We start from the raw sequence: 16,822 nt of genomic DNA, 5'->3' as shown, positions 1-16,822 counted from the left end.
CATTACTTTATGACTAACTTAAGTCCTAACACCTTCTTAAAACTGAACCTTGTATCTATCTATCTAATGACAGCTGGAAGTATAATAGAAAGGAACATGAGCGTGCTGAGATATCTGAGGGAAACTTATTCAGAGATTGCTCATAGTCTTTCTCTCTGTCTGAGACAGATGTACTGTATATATCATAGCACTTAAATTTCCATGGACTTACTCCAAGATATGTTTGTGTAGGCACAATTTAAAATTCCTGTGAAGTTTATTTATGTCAAAATATAAAGTATACATTTGCATGTTTATACTTTCAAATGATTCAGAGGACTTGTTAAAAGTGCTTCACAGTAATGATGTTCCCCATCATCACACAAACACTTTAGAATCTGCCTGAGAGTTTTAAGACACTTTTAAATATGACCTGCTACTTCAGACTGCTCTGAAAACCAAGTGCCTTGAAGTAATGAAAGCTTGTGAATGGTGCAGTCCCCTACTCTGGGCATTTGCAAAACAGACCCCTGTTATCTAGTCTCAGAAATATTGAAAAGTGCTTACGGCTGTACTGCTACATAAACTTACCTAGGAATAAGTCCCATTGAAGTCAGTGGTTCTTACTTATAATACAGTTGTACCTTGGAAGTCTAACAGAATTTGTTTTGGAAGTCCGTTCGACTTCCAAAATGTTCAGAAACCAAAGTGTGGCTTCTGATTGACTGCAGGAAATTCCTGCAGCTAATCGGAAGCCGCAGAAGCCCCATTGGACGTTCGGCTTCCAAAAATAGTTCCAAACTGGAATAGTCACTTCTAGGTTTGCAGCATTCATGAGCCAAAACGTTCAAGAACCAAGCTGTTCAAAAACCAAGGTACAACTGTAATAATAATAGTTTTATTATTCATACCCGAGCCACTCTGGGTGGCTTACAGCATATCTAAAAATATAATAAAAACATCAGTCCTTAAAAACTTCCCTAAACAGGGTGATGCACTTATGAGTACATACTTATTAGGTCTGTCAGAAACACCATATGCCGATAATTTACTGTATGTGACTGACCTAAGTGCTTAAAACTGTTCTTTAATCCTAAATAAACTAGCCTGCAGATACACTGCAATGAGTCCTAGAAAGGTGGGATCAATTTCTCTCTCTGTGTGTGTGGGGGGGCGGTTATTGCAGGATAAGGCTGGGGGTATAGGGTGATGTGCAACTAACATGATCAGAGTACACACTGAAATAGATTTCAATGGGGCTCCTCTGAGTTTGACAGACATTGAATATTACTCATAGCTATTTATTTTGTAAAATAGCAGTTATGCAATTTTAATATGGACTGTTTTCAATTGCCAAGAAGTATTGCCCCCTCACCCAAACTAGCAGAGCCTTAAGATAGAGTTACATAATCATGCTACATCAAGACAATTTTTAAAAAAATGCACCTGCAAGATATAACTCTGCTTGGTTATACACCCCAGTGACCCCACCCTTGAAGATCTCAGGCCGTGAAACAGTGTGTAAATTTGTAAAGTAAATAAATATGCAGAAAGGCGGTGTTTGCATTGACATTTCATTCTAAACCATGGCTGCCTTAGCCCTATATGCATAACCAGGAAGGAGCTTGTACATAAATCTCAGGCTTGTACATTCCCCATCTCTTCCTGCATGGTTGGGTGAAGGACTTTGGCAGCATTTAGAATCCTGGCTTGTGGAATCTTATGAAACATAGATCATGGTTTGAAACAACTTCTAGTGTGTTTCAAAACAAGATGTTTTGAAGTTGAGTTGTTTTGAAACTGACAAAAGTTTTAAATGGTTTAAAATAAACCACCAAATAAATAAGCGTTTATTTTAAACCATGATCTCTGGATCATACCGGTAAGTCTGGATTCATGGAAAGTAAAACTAAATTCTATTGAACTTCTCCTGGTACACAAGAGTGGAAGGGGAAGCATTCAAGGCTCAAAGCTACTTTTCCTATTAATGTGCATTAATGAAACCTATTAAATTCTGCATGTGTAAGAGAAGACAAACGGACCTGAAGAGCAAAGGTGCAAAGAAAAGCCCTTTTCTTCCTAGTTTCTGTAGCAAAGCAGTTTGTGTACAAAACAACAACCATGCTGTTTATGTGAGAGTTTGACTCAGTTTAGATTGTTAATGACTCGCTGTGGTCACAAGAGCCTAAAAAGGTGAAATTTGGAGCCACTTCATAGAGTAGATTCATACATTAACAATTCTAAATGTAGTAATTGTTAGCTGTTACACCATTCAATTAGCAGTAGCCATTAGTTAGTGTTTGATAGTAAACTGAAAGTATATACAGTATATAAAACTCAAGTATTTGAAGAAGCTCTCTAATTTTAACACATTCCTATTCCGAATTATTTCCTCACCGACCTTAAAATAATGGGCATTGCAATAATATTGTAAGAATTCCTTTTGAGGAACTGTAGTTCTTTCCTAGTACATTATTTTAAAAACTTGTTTGCTTCTTTATGTAGTAAAACCAGCACCACTAGAAATAAAACCTCTCCCTGAATGGGAAGAATTGCCAGCTCCAGTTAGATCTCCGATCACCAGAAGTTTTACACGAGAGTAAGTCTTCTCACCCTTTTAAGAAATTAAAAATTTGCTTTTGTGGATGTGTGTGTATTATACAAGTAAACCTTTGGTGTGAAAATAAGCATTTCACCCCAGTTCTATGCATGCTTACTTATAAACAAGTTCTCACAGTGTTGAGATTGTGTGTTTTGGGTTCGTGTGTTTTTGCAGTGTAAGACTACACATGTTCATTCAGAATTACTTCTTAACATGTTCAATGCATCATATGCCCTAGTGCAGCGATGGAGAACCTACTTTCCTACCCAGGTCCACATTTTCTTGGTGTCTTGGCATCTTGTCTCACAACGTGAGACACACAAATATATGCCGCATTGTCAGAAATGGGATTTTTAAATTACATTTTGATACTGCTGTAATGATTATCACCTCTCAATCTGTTCCTCTGTTTGGTTATTACTGAGGTTTTCATTGTATTTTATGTAAGCTTCATTGAACTTTTATTTCTTTAAAAAAAAGTTGTGGTGGGGAAGTATAAATATTATAGATAAACATTTTAAACAAATATAATAATACAGCTGCAAAGCATACATAAGATGGTTCCAGTTTCACTTTTTAAAACCAGTGTCTCTTTATTTTAGTTCCTCCAGGTTTCCTTTGTCTCCCCGACCAGATTCAGTCCATAGCACAACTTCCAGCAGTGATTCACATGACAGTGAAGAGAATTATGTACCCATGAATCCAAATCAGTCCAGTGATGATCCAGTATGTAGTTTTCATTTTAAGTACTCTGTGCAGCTCTTTCTAAAATGATGTCACGGACCTCATCTGCACTATACATTTGAAGTGGTATCATACCACTCATCACAACTTTTTTTGGGGGGGGGGGGTGGAGGCACTATATTACATGCTCTGATAACTTCCAGATTGGATTATTCTAATGTACTCTACATTGGGCTGCCCTTGAAGATGACTCAGAAACTTCCAATTGGTCCAAAATGAAGTGGCCAGATTGCTGGCTTGGGTCCTTCTCAGATCTCATATATCCCATGTTTTAAAACAGTGGCTTTGTTTGCTGGTTCATTTCTGGGTCCAATTTAAGGTGCTCATGTTAGTGTTTAAAGCCCTAAATGATGCAGGGCCCAAATGCCTGAAAGACCCTCTCCTCCCCTACATACCATCTTGGGAGGTAAGATCTGCAGAGGGTGTCCTCTTGGTTGTTCCACTGCCCTCAGAAGCTCAGGGTAGGGGGTGGCCCAGGAGAGGACATTCTCTGTGGCAGTCCCTAAGTTGTGGAACTCCCTTTCCAAAGAAGTGTGTCTGGGACCTTCCTTATACAGTGGTACTTTGGGTTACAGACGCTTCAAGTTACAGACTCCACTAACCCAGAAATTGTCAGTGTTTTGAAAAAATATGCCAAAGCTTCTGACCTGCTTTGCCTGGCACAAAAGACTCCACGAAGAGTGTCCTTGCAGAGTATATTCTGCTTTTATACTTAAAAGTCTTTAACTGCAGAACGACTAACTATACAGACATCAACACCACCAGCTTTCTCTAACCAACCAAACAACCAACCAACCAAGTAACTAACACCACTTACATATATACAGGTACAATACAATTAGGTGAAAGGTTGCATGAGTCACCGCAGGCCCAGGCCGCTGACTCATGCTGACTCAGCTCCCCCAGCATTAAAGAAACAGCGGCCAATTTTTAGCCGTGACAGAAATAGTACCTCAGGTTAAGAACTTTGCTTCAGGATGAGAACAGAAATCGTGCTCCAGTGGCACGGCGGCAGCAGGAGACCCCATTAGCTAAAGTGGTGCTTCAGGTTAAGAACAGTTTCAGGTTAAGAACGGACCTCCGGAACAAATTACGTCATAGATAGATAGATGATAGATATAAAGGTAAAGGGTAAAGGGACCCCTGACCATTAGGTCCAGTCGTGACCGACTCTGGGGTTGCGACGCTCATCTTGCGTTATTGGCCGAGGGAGCCGGCGTACAGCTTCCAGGTCATGTGGCCAGCATGACAAAGCTGCTTCTGGCGAACCAGAGCAGCACATGGAAACTCCGTTTACCTGCCCGCTGTAGTGGTACCTATTTATCTACTTGCACTTTGACGTGCTTTCGAACTGCTAGGTTGGCAGGAGCTGGGACCGACCAACAGGAGCTCACCCTGTCACTGGGTCCCTTAGACGATAGATATGGACCCTTCTTATTTCTGTAATTATTAGTTGTTTTAAACTGTTTTAAATATTGTGTAATATTACCGTACATTAATATTAGTGTTGTATTTTGATTGTTGTAACCTGCCCTGGGACCTTTGAGTAAAGGGGCAGGGGTAATAAATTGTAGTAGTACAGTGGTACCTCTGGTTAAGAACTTAATTCGTTCCGGAGGTCCGTTCTTAACCTAAAACTGTTCTTAACCTGAAGCACCACTTTAGCTAATGGGGCCTCCTGCTGCTGCTGCACCACTGGAGCACGATTTCTGTTCTCATCCTGAAGCAAAGTTCTTAACCTGAGGTACTATTTCTGGGTTAGCAGAGTTTGTAACCTGAAGCGTTTGTAACCCGAGGTACCACTGTAGTAATAACTCTCTACACCCTTAGCAAACTACAGATCCCATAACTTTTTGAGATGAATCCATGACCTTCTGAGGTATGATACCTCTTTAAAATATATAGCACAGCTTGAGCTTTATTAGTATGGGACACAGGTAGTTAAACGGTTCAAGAATGACATTTTTGTTACCTCATTTTCAGATTCGCTTATATTCAGGGCTATGTTACAAGGCATGTTGCAAAGTGCGATGTGACTAGTCAGTTTCTCACATGTCGTGCAGTGAGCACTACATTCCATTAAAGTTGTCACTGTTGCTGACTTAAACATTTTAATTATAATTTCAGGCTCTGTTTGGGAGCAGCAGTCTCGATGGGGGAAGCAGTCCCATGGTAAAACCTAAAGATAAGCAAGTGGAATATTTAGATCTGGATTTAGATTCTGGAAAATCTACCCCACCTCGCAAGGTAAACAAAACTGAGTGGTTTATTAGTGACAATATAGGTGCCTTTCTGGAGCTAACAAGACATGTTGCTAGAGATTCCCTGGCATACTGGCAGAAATATTTCACTAGTATAGATTTTCTTCCAGCATTGTCAGACTGTCAGAACAGGGTGAAATGAAGCTCATGGAGTGTGGTTGTGCATAACACAACATAATACAGCCCTTGCCATGCCTGCAGAATTGGCAGAACTACAACGAATCAGTGAAATGGGCTACTATAGTTCATTACCTCCCATAATAGTCAATGGGAGTGAAAAACTCCCCTTCTCAGCTGGGCAATGAATCTGGCAGTCATTGTGTCAGGGGATTTTATTTCTCCATCAAGATACAGGTAAGTTTTTGTTTATTAAATTGTCCCAGGACAACTACTTATTTTTTAGGAGAAAATGCTGTATTTCATATTTGCTTTTTCATTCCTCATTACCACATCACAATTAATATAGCTTTAAGAACTAAATGACTTTTATCATCAGCCTCACTAATTAAAATAGGCTTCTGCCTATTAATACTAAACCAGCTTCATCTACCAGTTAAAACTTGCCACCAATAAACTAGCACAGGTTTCCCCAAATTTAGGTCTCAAGTTTTTGGACTGCCGTTCTCATCATCCCTGACCACTGGTCCTGCTAGCTAGGGATGATGGGAGTTGTAGTCCAAAAACAGCTGGAGACTCAATTTTGGGAAACCCTGAGACTCAGTTTTGGGAAACCCTATGGAAAACCATGGAATCTTTAATGTCACCTGCCATTATATGGTTACACTTAGGATTTTCTTGCAGCCAATTTTCTACATACTGTACCATGTTTTGAGGGTAGGTGAGGTGTATAGGTGTTGTTTTAATAAAAATGGTACAGTGCAAATAATTATATTCACTGATACATTTGGAGGGACCTGGGTTTCATTGAGTTGCCCATTGGACACTCTCATTTGAAGAAGTGGGGGAAGTAAATATGTGCAGATTCTTCCTTTCCCCTGCAGCCCCCTGAAAAGCTGTTCTCAAGAGCTGGGGTCTCCCTGGAACAGTGTAGTTGATGGTTTGAAGATTTGCCAGGGCAGTGGGGTGGATTGGCCAAAACTGCCCCCTCCTTCCCTTGCTGGGAGACCCTGCTGAATCTTAGTCCCCTCTGCAAAGAAGTCTTATGAAAAGGATGCTCTGAAGCCAACCCATAGACTTGTATTAGCTTATCTTGTTCTTACCCTTTTCTTCTTCATTTTGTCTCCAGAAAAAGAGCAGCGGTTCAGGCAGCAGTGTGGCGGATGAAAGAGTGGATTATGTTGTAGTTGACCAGCAGAAAACACTAGCGCTGAAGAGTACGCGGGAAGCTTGGACAGACGGGAGGCAATCCACAGAATCTGAAACGCCAGTTAAAAGTGTAAAATGAAAAAAAAAATCCTCTTGTCATCCTCCTCAAATTTATAAAAAGGGCTGCAGTTATGCCATTAACTGATGGAAGAGTACTGGACAATTCTTGAATGATTCCCCCACCCCCCACCCCAGTTATATGAAAATCAATGAGAAAATACCATGAGATAAAACAGTAACCTGTGGCATCTGGGTAAATCATACAATGTAAAATAATGTGTAAAATAGTATTGCTTAGGTCCCAGAGAAGTTTTGACCTGAAGTTAACACATTTGTAGTATTACAATGTCTTATGCACTTTGCCCCCCGTTAAAATGTTGGTTCAGCTTTCCCCGGCTAATGTACTTCTAACACCTATTTCTTCCAACGCTACTATATTTTATAGCATTCTAGAAAGTAAGCTACTTATGATATAGAAATCAAGGTCTGAAGTGCATTTTAACAGCTCAAAAATGAATTACAGTGGTACCTCAGTTTAAGGACGCAATTGGTTCCAGGAAGCCATTCGCTCCTCGAACTGTACTTAAACAGAGTGCCTCTTCCGCGCGTGTGCGAAGCGCCGATAGAGCGCTTCTGCGTATGCGCGTGCCGTGCAGATCGCTTCTGTGCATGCGTGCGCTGCGGAACCCGGAAGTAAACACTTCTGGGTCCGCGGAGTACTTTAACTGAAAGTACTCAAAACACAGCGGACTTAAACCGAGGTATGACTGTAATAAGAAATAGTTCCACAATTTTAATCTACTTGAAATGTCAAGAGATGATTTGTTAAATACCTATGTTTTATATTTAATACATGCTAAGTATATTTGGAAGTCTACAGGTTACCTTCCTAACAGACATGGCTGTGACTTAATAGTCATTATTGGTTTTAGGATCTACCCTTCTGTCTTATGCAATATCACACCAATACTGGAGCTCCTATTGTAGTTTAATTTGTGACAGTGTTCATTGTTCAGTGAGCAAGGATTCTGCAGGGAGGGATCTTTCGAACTGAAGAATTAAACTTCACATAGTCCTGCAAATCACTGATGGGGTGCAGTAACGAGTAACTTTACACTTCATTTGCAAACCATTACTTTACATTATTTTCAGAAGGTAGGATCTCTTGAGATCAGGTACGTACATAGCACTGTGGTGCTAACACACTTATCAGGTTTAAACAACGAGTTTTAAGTTTTCTACTTCTACCAAGCCTTAATATTGGTTTTCAGTATGAAAATTAAAGAGACAGTTTGACATTCACTGTTTGTAGTACTAGAAAATACTGTGATTTTTATTTTTTAAAGTAGAATTCAGATGGAAATACTATGAGCGTTATTCACCGTATTCACTGTAGACCTGTTGAAATCAATGGACTTAATGTCCAGTGAGCTCAGTGGTTCAACTCTGACTTGGTAGGATGTCATCCTAGGTCTTGACACCATAGTGCTCTTTTAATGATCCTTATTATGCCTAGTTTCCTGCTTGGCCTTATATTTAAATTCCTATGCAATTGATATCTCTTAACATTTTGTGTTGTTGTTTTTAAAAAAGGTGGTATGTTGAAGTGATCTCATTCCCTCTCTCCTTTTTTTATAAAGTTCTTTCCCCAGGTACAGAGTCCATATTGAGTACTTTGTTCTATTAATTTTCTACCCCTCCTTCAAATAGCAGCCTCCCCTAAATTAGAAACCAAATTTAGTTGCAAGGAAGAAAATGTACACCTTAATCAATCCATTAATCTTGTTATAATGGCAAATTACTAATTCATTCTCACACGGATGCATTAAAATAAATTCTTCTCCATACCTCTTGAGTTACAAATGAACATAGAAATGCATTAGTATCGTTTTAATGAATGCTGGCCTTAATACTGTGCCTAATTTCCTGTTGTCATCCCCTCAATAGTATGTAAATTGCCTTTATTCCTAACATGGTTTCTTTTTAAATTAGAAATATTTTGATGTTTTCAATATTTTTTTTGTAAAATAAAAACTAAACACGTTTCATTCTGAGATGAATTTTAAATAAATTCAAGTTGTTCTGGTTAACATGTGTGCAGTTGTTGTCTGAAACTCACAAAACAGCAATGTATTTACAAAGCTCTTGAGTTGCCAATTTCTGGTGCCATTTGAATGTGGATTATTAACCCAGCCTAGAAGTTGTGAACCATCTCAAAAAGATGATAGCAGCCATGGCAGCATTGTATCCAGTCTTGTCCTGCTAGCATTATTTTCTGTTTGAACACTATCTACTTTGTCCCTGTTTTCTCAGCAATCTTTACAGCTTTAAATAGACAAGCCCATTCATCACTTGGATAGGCCACCCCACCACCTCGTTTTCTTACTGATTAGGTGGGTATGAGATAACCAAGGGGGAGAAGAAAAGATTGAATTGACGAAACAACACGCAGCACTTCCGTTTTGCTGCCAGGGGAAGCACTTTTTTAAAACAAGGCCTGCCCATACCTTGGCTTAATGTGGATTGTGAAGCCTTTATGTCTCCTTGAATCCACCCCCCCCCCATTCCACCCCTACGCCCCCATCCATGCAGTGTTCTCCGACTACTGCCATCCCACACTTTATCCTTCCAAAATCTGAGGATTCCCTATGCAGTTAATGTAGCTCTCCTATTCAGATTTTCAAAGTGTAGGGCTTCACAGTCCACATCAAATTGAGGTATGGACAGGCCCTTGGTTAGGTAAATGCAATGAGAGTTCTTTTTAATAATCAGAATTTTTGAACAAGCACTTAAAAGGTAAGGGTACCCCTGACCATTAGGTCCAGTCGTAACCGACTCTGGGGTTGCGGCGCTCATCTCGCATTATTGGCCGAGGGAGCCAGCGTACAGTTTCCAGGTCATGTGGCCAGCATGACAAAGCCACTTCTGGCAAACCAGAGTAGCACACGGAAACGCCGTTTACCTTCCCGCTGTAGCAGTACCTATTTATCTACTTGCACTTTGAGGTGCTTTCGAACTGCTAGGTTGGCAGGAACTGGGACCGAGCAATGGGAGCTCACCCCGTCGCAGGGATTCAAACCGCCGACCTTCTGATCAGCAAGCCCTAGGCTCTGTGGTTTAACCCACAGTGCCACCTGCATTATGTATAAACAGTGGTGTCCAAACTTTTTTTCAAAGAGGGCCAGATTTGATGAAGTGAAGGGCCGTGAGGGTCGACCAATGGGCCAATCAAAGTTGTTAACCGTTTTTAGGGTTGAAGTTGTTGAGCTTTTTTGGGATTTTATTCCAGGAAATAAACTGCCAAATGCAGGCCAGATTAGGCCCCCGAAACGGACTTTGGACATGCCTGAAAGGCACCACCTGTCTAAGCTTTTCCAAGCATTTTTCTTTTAGCTGGGCCAATCTGGATTCTACACAACCATGTAGATTTTTTGTAGGAGCAGAAAGCATTTCTTCCCATGCATAGCAATTTCTACCATTGTGTCTCTCCTTACCAGCTGTATCCCAGTGTCACATTCCAGAGAGTTCCAAGCGGTTCCCCCAAGCTCAAGAAGGGAACAGGTTGCAGTGGAATACAGCAGCCAGGAAAGCCCCATAATGGGCCTCATTGGGGTTATAGATCTATGGTCCTACCTAAGTGGAACTTTTTATTTTTATTTTTGCTGATGGGCCTGGAGTACAGAGTGCCTTACATTCCCAGTAATAGCAATTCTTTCGAACGATGACAGTGACATAAATTATGAATTAAATTAGTACTTCCTTAACTACACCCACACACAATATTTCATTTGAGGGTTCGTGGAGACCCAATTCCCTTTTATATTGTCAGTATAAACACAAGATTTATAATAGGAAGAGGAACTTTGTGTACATACTGTATTTTTCCGTCTATAAGACACCCCCATGTTTAAAACACCCTATTTGGGGGGACTCAGGTTTAAGAAAATGGGGAGATGTATCTGTGCATAAGACGCCTCCTAATATTTGACATTATTTTTTAGGGGGGGAAACCTAGTCTTATACACAGAAAAATATGGTAATTTGGATTGCATGCAAAGGAGAATACATAGCTTAGCTCTTACTGTGATTTGTGTTGCTGATACTATATATGCCAACCTTACGTTCAGAAGGCAACTGGGACACATACTAAAATTCCACAAGACTTAATTCAACATGCATATCAGTTGAAAAGAATTAACTCTCACTGGCATTAACATGAAACTATATATATTTGTGTGAATCTGCTCACCTTTCCTGCATACTCGGAACCTATAATGCATGTAACACTAAACCAAGCAATGGGTTAGCATGGTAGCAGCAGGACAGAGAAGCAGCAAAGTGGCTATGATTTTATCCCTGGGGACCTGCACACTTGTTTGCGCTAAGCCACACCACTACTACCCGTTGTGTACAGTAGTGTGTTCTAGTTGGCATTTATCAAGCTGTCTTATAAGGAGGTAGCAAAACAGAAATAGTAATTAAACAAGATTATATACTTCATTGAGCCAACCAGTTGTTTACAACTTTAACAATGAAACTGAATATGTTACATGGCTAGTCTGGTGGCTGCTCTCAAAATGGAGAAAATGCGTAGCAGATTATGTAAAGCTAAGAACATAGATCAAAACAAATTATATTTGCAAATACTACACATTTGGATCTACGACATTGTTGTTGAAATATGAGATCCTAGTAATTTCTCTTGGGAAGACCTAATGGTCTACTATTTAGTTCTTATTTCAGTCGGTCCCCAAATAGACGTTCCAAATAAATCCACAAAAACATAATTGGTGATGAGCTCCCTCTTGTGTACTGCAGTGGAAGGAGGCCTCCCCTCCAACATCCCTGTAGATCAGAGCTTTCCACACTTCATGTTCGTGACACACATGACGCAGTGTACACACTCCATTTGAATGGGAATGCCCATCAACTTTGTGGGGGCCCAATCCCCTCAAATATTTTATTGTGGGGGCCAAAGCCCCCGCGGCCCCTGGGAGTTGGCTCCCATGTTCACCAGTATCTCCACTCCTTTGTGGATCATCCATTCGTGAAATGGATAAATATCAGCAATTTAGCCAATGAAGCATAATGTATAGGTTATGAGATCTTCCAAGAGGGTTCAGCCCATCACAAAAGTTAGGCTTCATGCTTCCTTGAAGGTTAACTGGCTAGTATGCTTTTAGGTACAAAAACTTGCAAGGCCCTTGATTAACCAAGCATCTTGAAAATTTCTGAACCTGAAAGAATGTTAACAGGTGTGCAAATATCCCTTCCCTAACTAGACTAATAATAATAATAATAATAATAATAATAATAATAATAATAATAAGCCACTCTGGGCAGCTTCCAACAGAATATCAAAATACAACAATATATTAAACATTAAAAGCTTCCCTAAACAGGGCTGCCTTCAGATGTCTTCTAAAAGTATGGTACGGTAGTTGTTTTTCTCTTTGACATCTGGTGGGAGGGTGTTCCACAGGGCAGGTGCCACTACCGAGAAGGCCCTATGTCTGGTTCCCTGTAACTTGGCTTCTCACAGCGAGGGAACCGCCAGAAGGCCCTCGGCACTGGACCTCAGTGTCCGTGCAGAACGATGGGGGTGGAGACGCTCCTTCAGGTATACTAGACCGAGGCCGTTTATTTGAAGGCATAGGTATTCAACCAGTGGTGGAATAGAACAGGTTGCTGGCCTCAATCATGGCTGGATGATTTCTACAAACTACAATGATTTGGCAGGGTCAAGGGAAGTGTGGGAGGCAGATTTAGGGGTAAAGTGGGTTGGCAGGGGGTGGGATGTCATTAGGATTAAGCAGCCCATTAGACTATTTTGAGCCAGAGTAAAAGTAAAAATAGCACATTCCTAACTGCAGCAGTATAAAAATCTAAGTTAAGGAAGGAACCACCCAGTCCCAGTAGCCAACCCAACTCTGCCTATTATGTAAAACTCAAATTCCCCAAATAAACATTCTGAAATGGCCACATTTTTTTACCTTGCCAAACCCTAGCCTAAACCACTCTTTGGAAGACTTCAGGAACAAAAACCAACAGCAATAACACCTGCTTTTTAAAGTATTCTATTGCTTTTTCACATGTAACAAACATAATTTAAAATGCAATAAACAATAGCAGCTAGTCTGTATTTATTGGGGGGGGGAGGAGTAACAGGAGCTTAAAGTTAGAACCCATTTATAATGTCTAGAGAGACTCGAATCCAACAGGTCTCTTCAGATGTTTTGATGGGTCTGGGCAGGTTGTCGCAACTGATCCTCAGGTCACAAATGAGTGGATGCCAAGTGTTGTAGAAGGATAAAGGACTCATCTTGCCTCTGATCGGGCACATCAATTTCTCAGCCAAGGCTGTAGACCACATCTGAGGATACCATGATTCTATTGCAGAATGCCAACCTTTAGCTATTTCGAAATGAACAACTACCAGCAAAAATTTCATCATCTCCTGAGGAGATAAATGTTGATTTGATTCATCTATTATTCCTAGCAAGGCTAACAAGGGAGTTGGAGATACTTGGGTTGTTTTGACATCTTTCTCAATTACCTTCTGATGCTCACTGACCTTGGATTCTGTTTCTGTAGTATTCACAGTCTGCAAGTTGCTTATTAAGTTTTACTTCAGAGTCTTCAATTTCTCTCAAGGTCATTCTTTAATTTCCCATGACTTACTGAATGTAATTAAAATTATTTAACTTGAAAGTACAGTTTGATATGTTTTGCAAAAGCAATTACTTTTATAACTTATTTTATTTTCCAGCATAGTGAACATCTGCCTCACAGGATGCAGCTAATTTTAGAGGCTATTCTGTTGTGATGATGCAGCAAATAAATCATACTTCTCTGCCACCACAGTCAGTGCAGTGCCAGCCAGCAAAGCTTTTTTTGAGTGGTTAGGGGCTTATCATATCTGAACCAAGAAAGATTCCTTGGAGGCCTGCTGTGACCAACACTTTGTTGAAAGTTGCCGACATCAATTCTAATTTAGGTTGGTTCTACGCTAAGACTGTGAACACACCATACATTTAAAGCACATGACTTCCTCCAGAGAATCCTGGGAACTGTAGATTGTTAAATGTACTGGGAGTTGTAGTACTGTGAAAGGCAAACTATGCTTTCCAGGAAATGTTTTTTGAAGGGAATAATGTGATTTAAATGAATGGTGTATACAAAGCCAAAGGCTGCCTACATGTTACCAGCTTAAAAGGCAGCTAGTCTTTCTTTTTATCGATATGGACTGAAGCTGATTTGGGGAAAATGTGTCAAAATATAGTATTTCATTAGAAATGACAGGATAGATCTGGATTGTCACTAAAGTTGTGTACACCACTTCCCAAACCAGCAGTGGGAGCACACAGGATGCAGAGCAAAGGGGAGTGTGTGTACAGCCTAGGTTTTCTCGGCATTACAAAATATTCTCTCTTCCGTTTTAAGGTCTAAGTGGAATTAAAGCAACAGTTCCACACTGCAGTTAACATTGTAATTTATCTCAATTCACAGCCAGCATTGCAAATGGTGATAAGGGAAAATGGGGGTTGTGCATGAAGGGCAGATCCTCCAAGTGTCCCTTTTTTTCCAGGGACAGTTCCTGATTTAGAGAAGCTGTCTTGGTTTCTGATTTGAACCTGGAATGTCCCACTTTACCTTAGGACGACCCTATTTTCATCAGAGAACTGATGGGGGTATAGTAGGATGTTCTTTTTCAACGGAGAAATGTTGGAGCTAGAGTAGTGGGGTGCATGCATATGTATCATTTGAAGGGATGGGTAAGGAAAAAAGAGTGCAGGAAGTGAAATTAACAACTACCGTATATGAAGCTAGTAACAGCTGTCATCAGAGGATCTGAAGTGTCATCAATATGTGGATGATACCAAGCTCTATCTCTCTGTTCCATATGACTTAAGAGAGGCAGTTGAGGTGCATTGCTTATTGGCAGTAGTGGGCTAGATGTGGGCCAAGAAGTTGAAGCTGAATCCTAAAATGACAAGGTGTTTTGTGTCCCAAGTTCTCATATCTGGGAGGTGAGATGTGACCTGCTCACCTTCTCTGTCTCTGGCTCAGTGGGAGAGCAAACAATGTAAGCGAACAGAATGGCAGTTGCCCCGGCTGCTTGCTCATCTGTTCTTTCTCTCTGAGCTGTGATGGAGACTAGGCCCAAAAGCAGAGGGAGAATTAGTGGGTGATCACAGAGAGGAGAGAGGCCACAGGGGAATTTTGCCCAATGACCCCCCCCCCAAAAAAAACCTCAAGCTGGCGCAGCAGGTGATTTTTTGTTAATATGGAAGAGAGACTCGGAAACTACAACTAATCCAGAATGCGGCAGCTAGATTGGGAGCGACCGCCAAGACCACATAACACCGGTCTTGAAAGACCTACATTGGCTCCCAGTACGTTTCCGAGCACAATTCAAAGTGTTAGTGCTGACCTTTAAAGCCTAAACGGCCTCGGCCCAGTATACCTGGAGGAGCGCCTCCATCTCCATCGTTCAACCCAGATACTGAGGTCCAGCACCAAGGGCCTTCTGGCAGTTTCCTCACTGCGAGAAACAAAGTTACAGGGAAGCAGGCAGAGAGCGTTCTTGGTAGTGGCGCCCACCCTGTGGGACGCCCTCCTATCAGATGTCAAAGAAATTAACAACTATCTGACGTTTAGAAGACATCAGAAGGCAGCCCTGTTTAGGGAAGTTTTTAATGATTGATGTTTTAAGGTATTTTTAATCATTTGTTGGAAGCTGCCCAGAGTGGCTGGGGAAACCCAGCCAGATGGGTGAGGTATAAATTATTATTATTATTAATTATTATTATTATTATTATTATTATTATTATTATTATTATTATTATTATTAGAGTGGTGAACATGTGAACATTTCCATACCCTCCAACATTTCTCCAATGAAAATAGGGATATCCCATTCCATAATGATAATTTTACTATTTATATCTCACACATCTTATTGGTTTGCCCCATCATTCTGGGTAGCTTCCAACATATATAAAAACATACGTAATACTGTAAAGCATTAAACATTTTTTTTTTAAAAAAAACCCTCCTTATACAGTACAGGATTGCCTTCAGACGGCTTGGGGTTGGATAACTCTATACCCTCCAACCTTTCTCCAATGGAAATAGGGACATTCCGGGATCAAATCAGAAATCGTGGCGGCTTCTCTAAATCAAGGACATCCCTGGAAAATAGAGACACTTGAAGTGTCTGCATTTCTGCGACAGTGTATTCTAGCCAATGTAGGCTTTACAACTGCCATAGAGAAAACAGCAGTATTTACTGGTAGGTGTTAAGACCAGTGCTTGGAAGCAGAGATGGGTTGGATGTAAGTCAGTAAACAGAAGCTGAATTCTGAAAAGACAAGAGATCGTATGTATCCCAAGTTCTCATGCCTGGGAGGTGGGTACAAATCACTACTTGGGCTGCTCTTGGATTCAACACAGTCCCTGGAGGCTCAGGTGGCCTGAATAGCTAGGAATGCCTTTTCCCAGCTCCAACTGGTCTGCCAGCTGCAGCCTATTATGGACAGAAATTACTTGGCTGCTGTGTGGGGACTCAGGAAAAGCCAGAGAGGCCTGTTCTTGTCCTGTTTTTTGGTTACCCTGATGCCATTTTGCTTCTGTAAAAAAAGTGCCTGCTTTAGAATTTAGGAGGGTGAGCTACAAATATGTGAAGACCAGATAACGTTGCTAGGCGATTTTCAGGAAAACCTCCCTCTGCCAGGCATCTCTCCCCTTCAAGGTCCAGGCAGGGTGTCCTGTTTCGATCAGCGCAAGGAACCTTGAAAGGGGGAAAGGGAAGGGAGATGCCTATAAAAAGTATGAACAAAGGCTATTTGGGGCGGCTTCACCATCACACTCAGCTGAATAAACGAGTGATTACGGGAGACCAAGGCAG

The 16,822-nt window shown here is 40.9% G+C and overlaps 1 protein-coding gene across 4 annotated transcripts in view; it reads left to right on the top strand.

Annotated features, from left to right (window-relative positions):
* GAB1 (GRB2 associated binding protein 1) overlaps positions 1-9,002 on the top strand; it is an 89,840-nt gene extending 80,838 nt beyond the window's left edge. For 3 of the 4 annotated variants that reach the window (XM_035111610.3, XM_035111612.3, XM_088660289.1), the window contains 4 exons: positions 2,485-2,578; positions 3,184-3,307; positions 5,453-5,572; positions 6,833-9,002. In XM_035111610.3, coding sequence (XP_034967501.1) covers positions 2,485-2,578; positions 3,184-3,307; positions 5,453-5,572; positions 6,833-6,991 — 497 coding nt within the window. In that variant the 3' untranslated portion in view covers positions 6,992-9,002. The remainder of the gene's footprint in view (positions 1-2,484; positions 2,579-3,183; positions 3,308-5,452; positions 5,573-6,832) is intronic. The other variant, XM_088660290.1, reaches the window with a different exon arrangement.
* The last annotated feature ends 7,820 nt before the right edge of the window (positions 9,003-16,822 follow it).

Source organism: Zootoca vivipara, chromosome Z1 (genome assembly GCF_965207765.1).
Source record: "Zootoca vivipara chromosome Z1, rZooViv2.hap1.1, whole genome shotgun sequence".
In the NCBI taxonomy this organism is placed as follows: Eukaryota; Metazoa; Chordata; class Lepidosauria; order Squamata; family Lacertidae; genus Zootoca; species Zootoca vivipara.
This window is presented reverse-complemented; position numbering and strand designations above follow the sequence as displayed.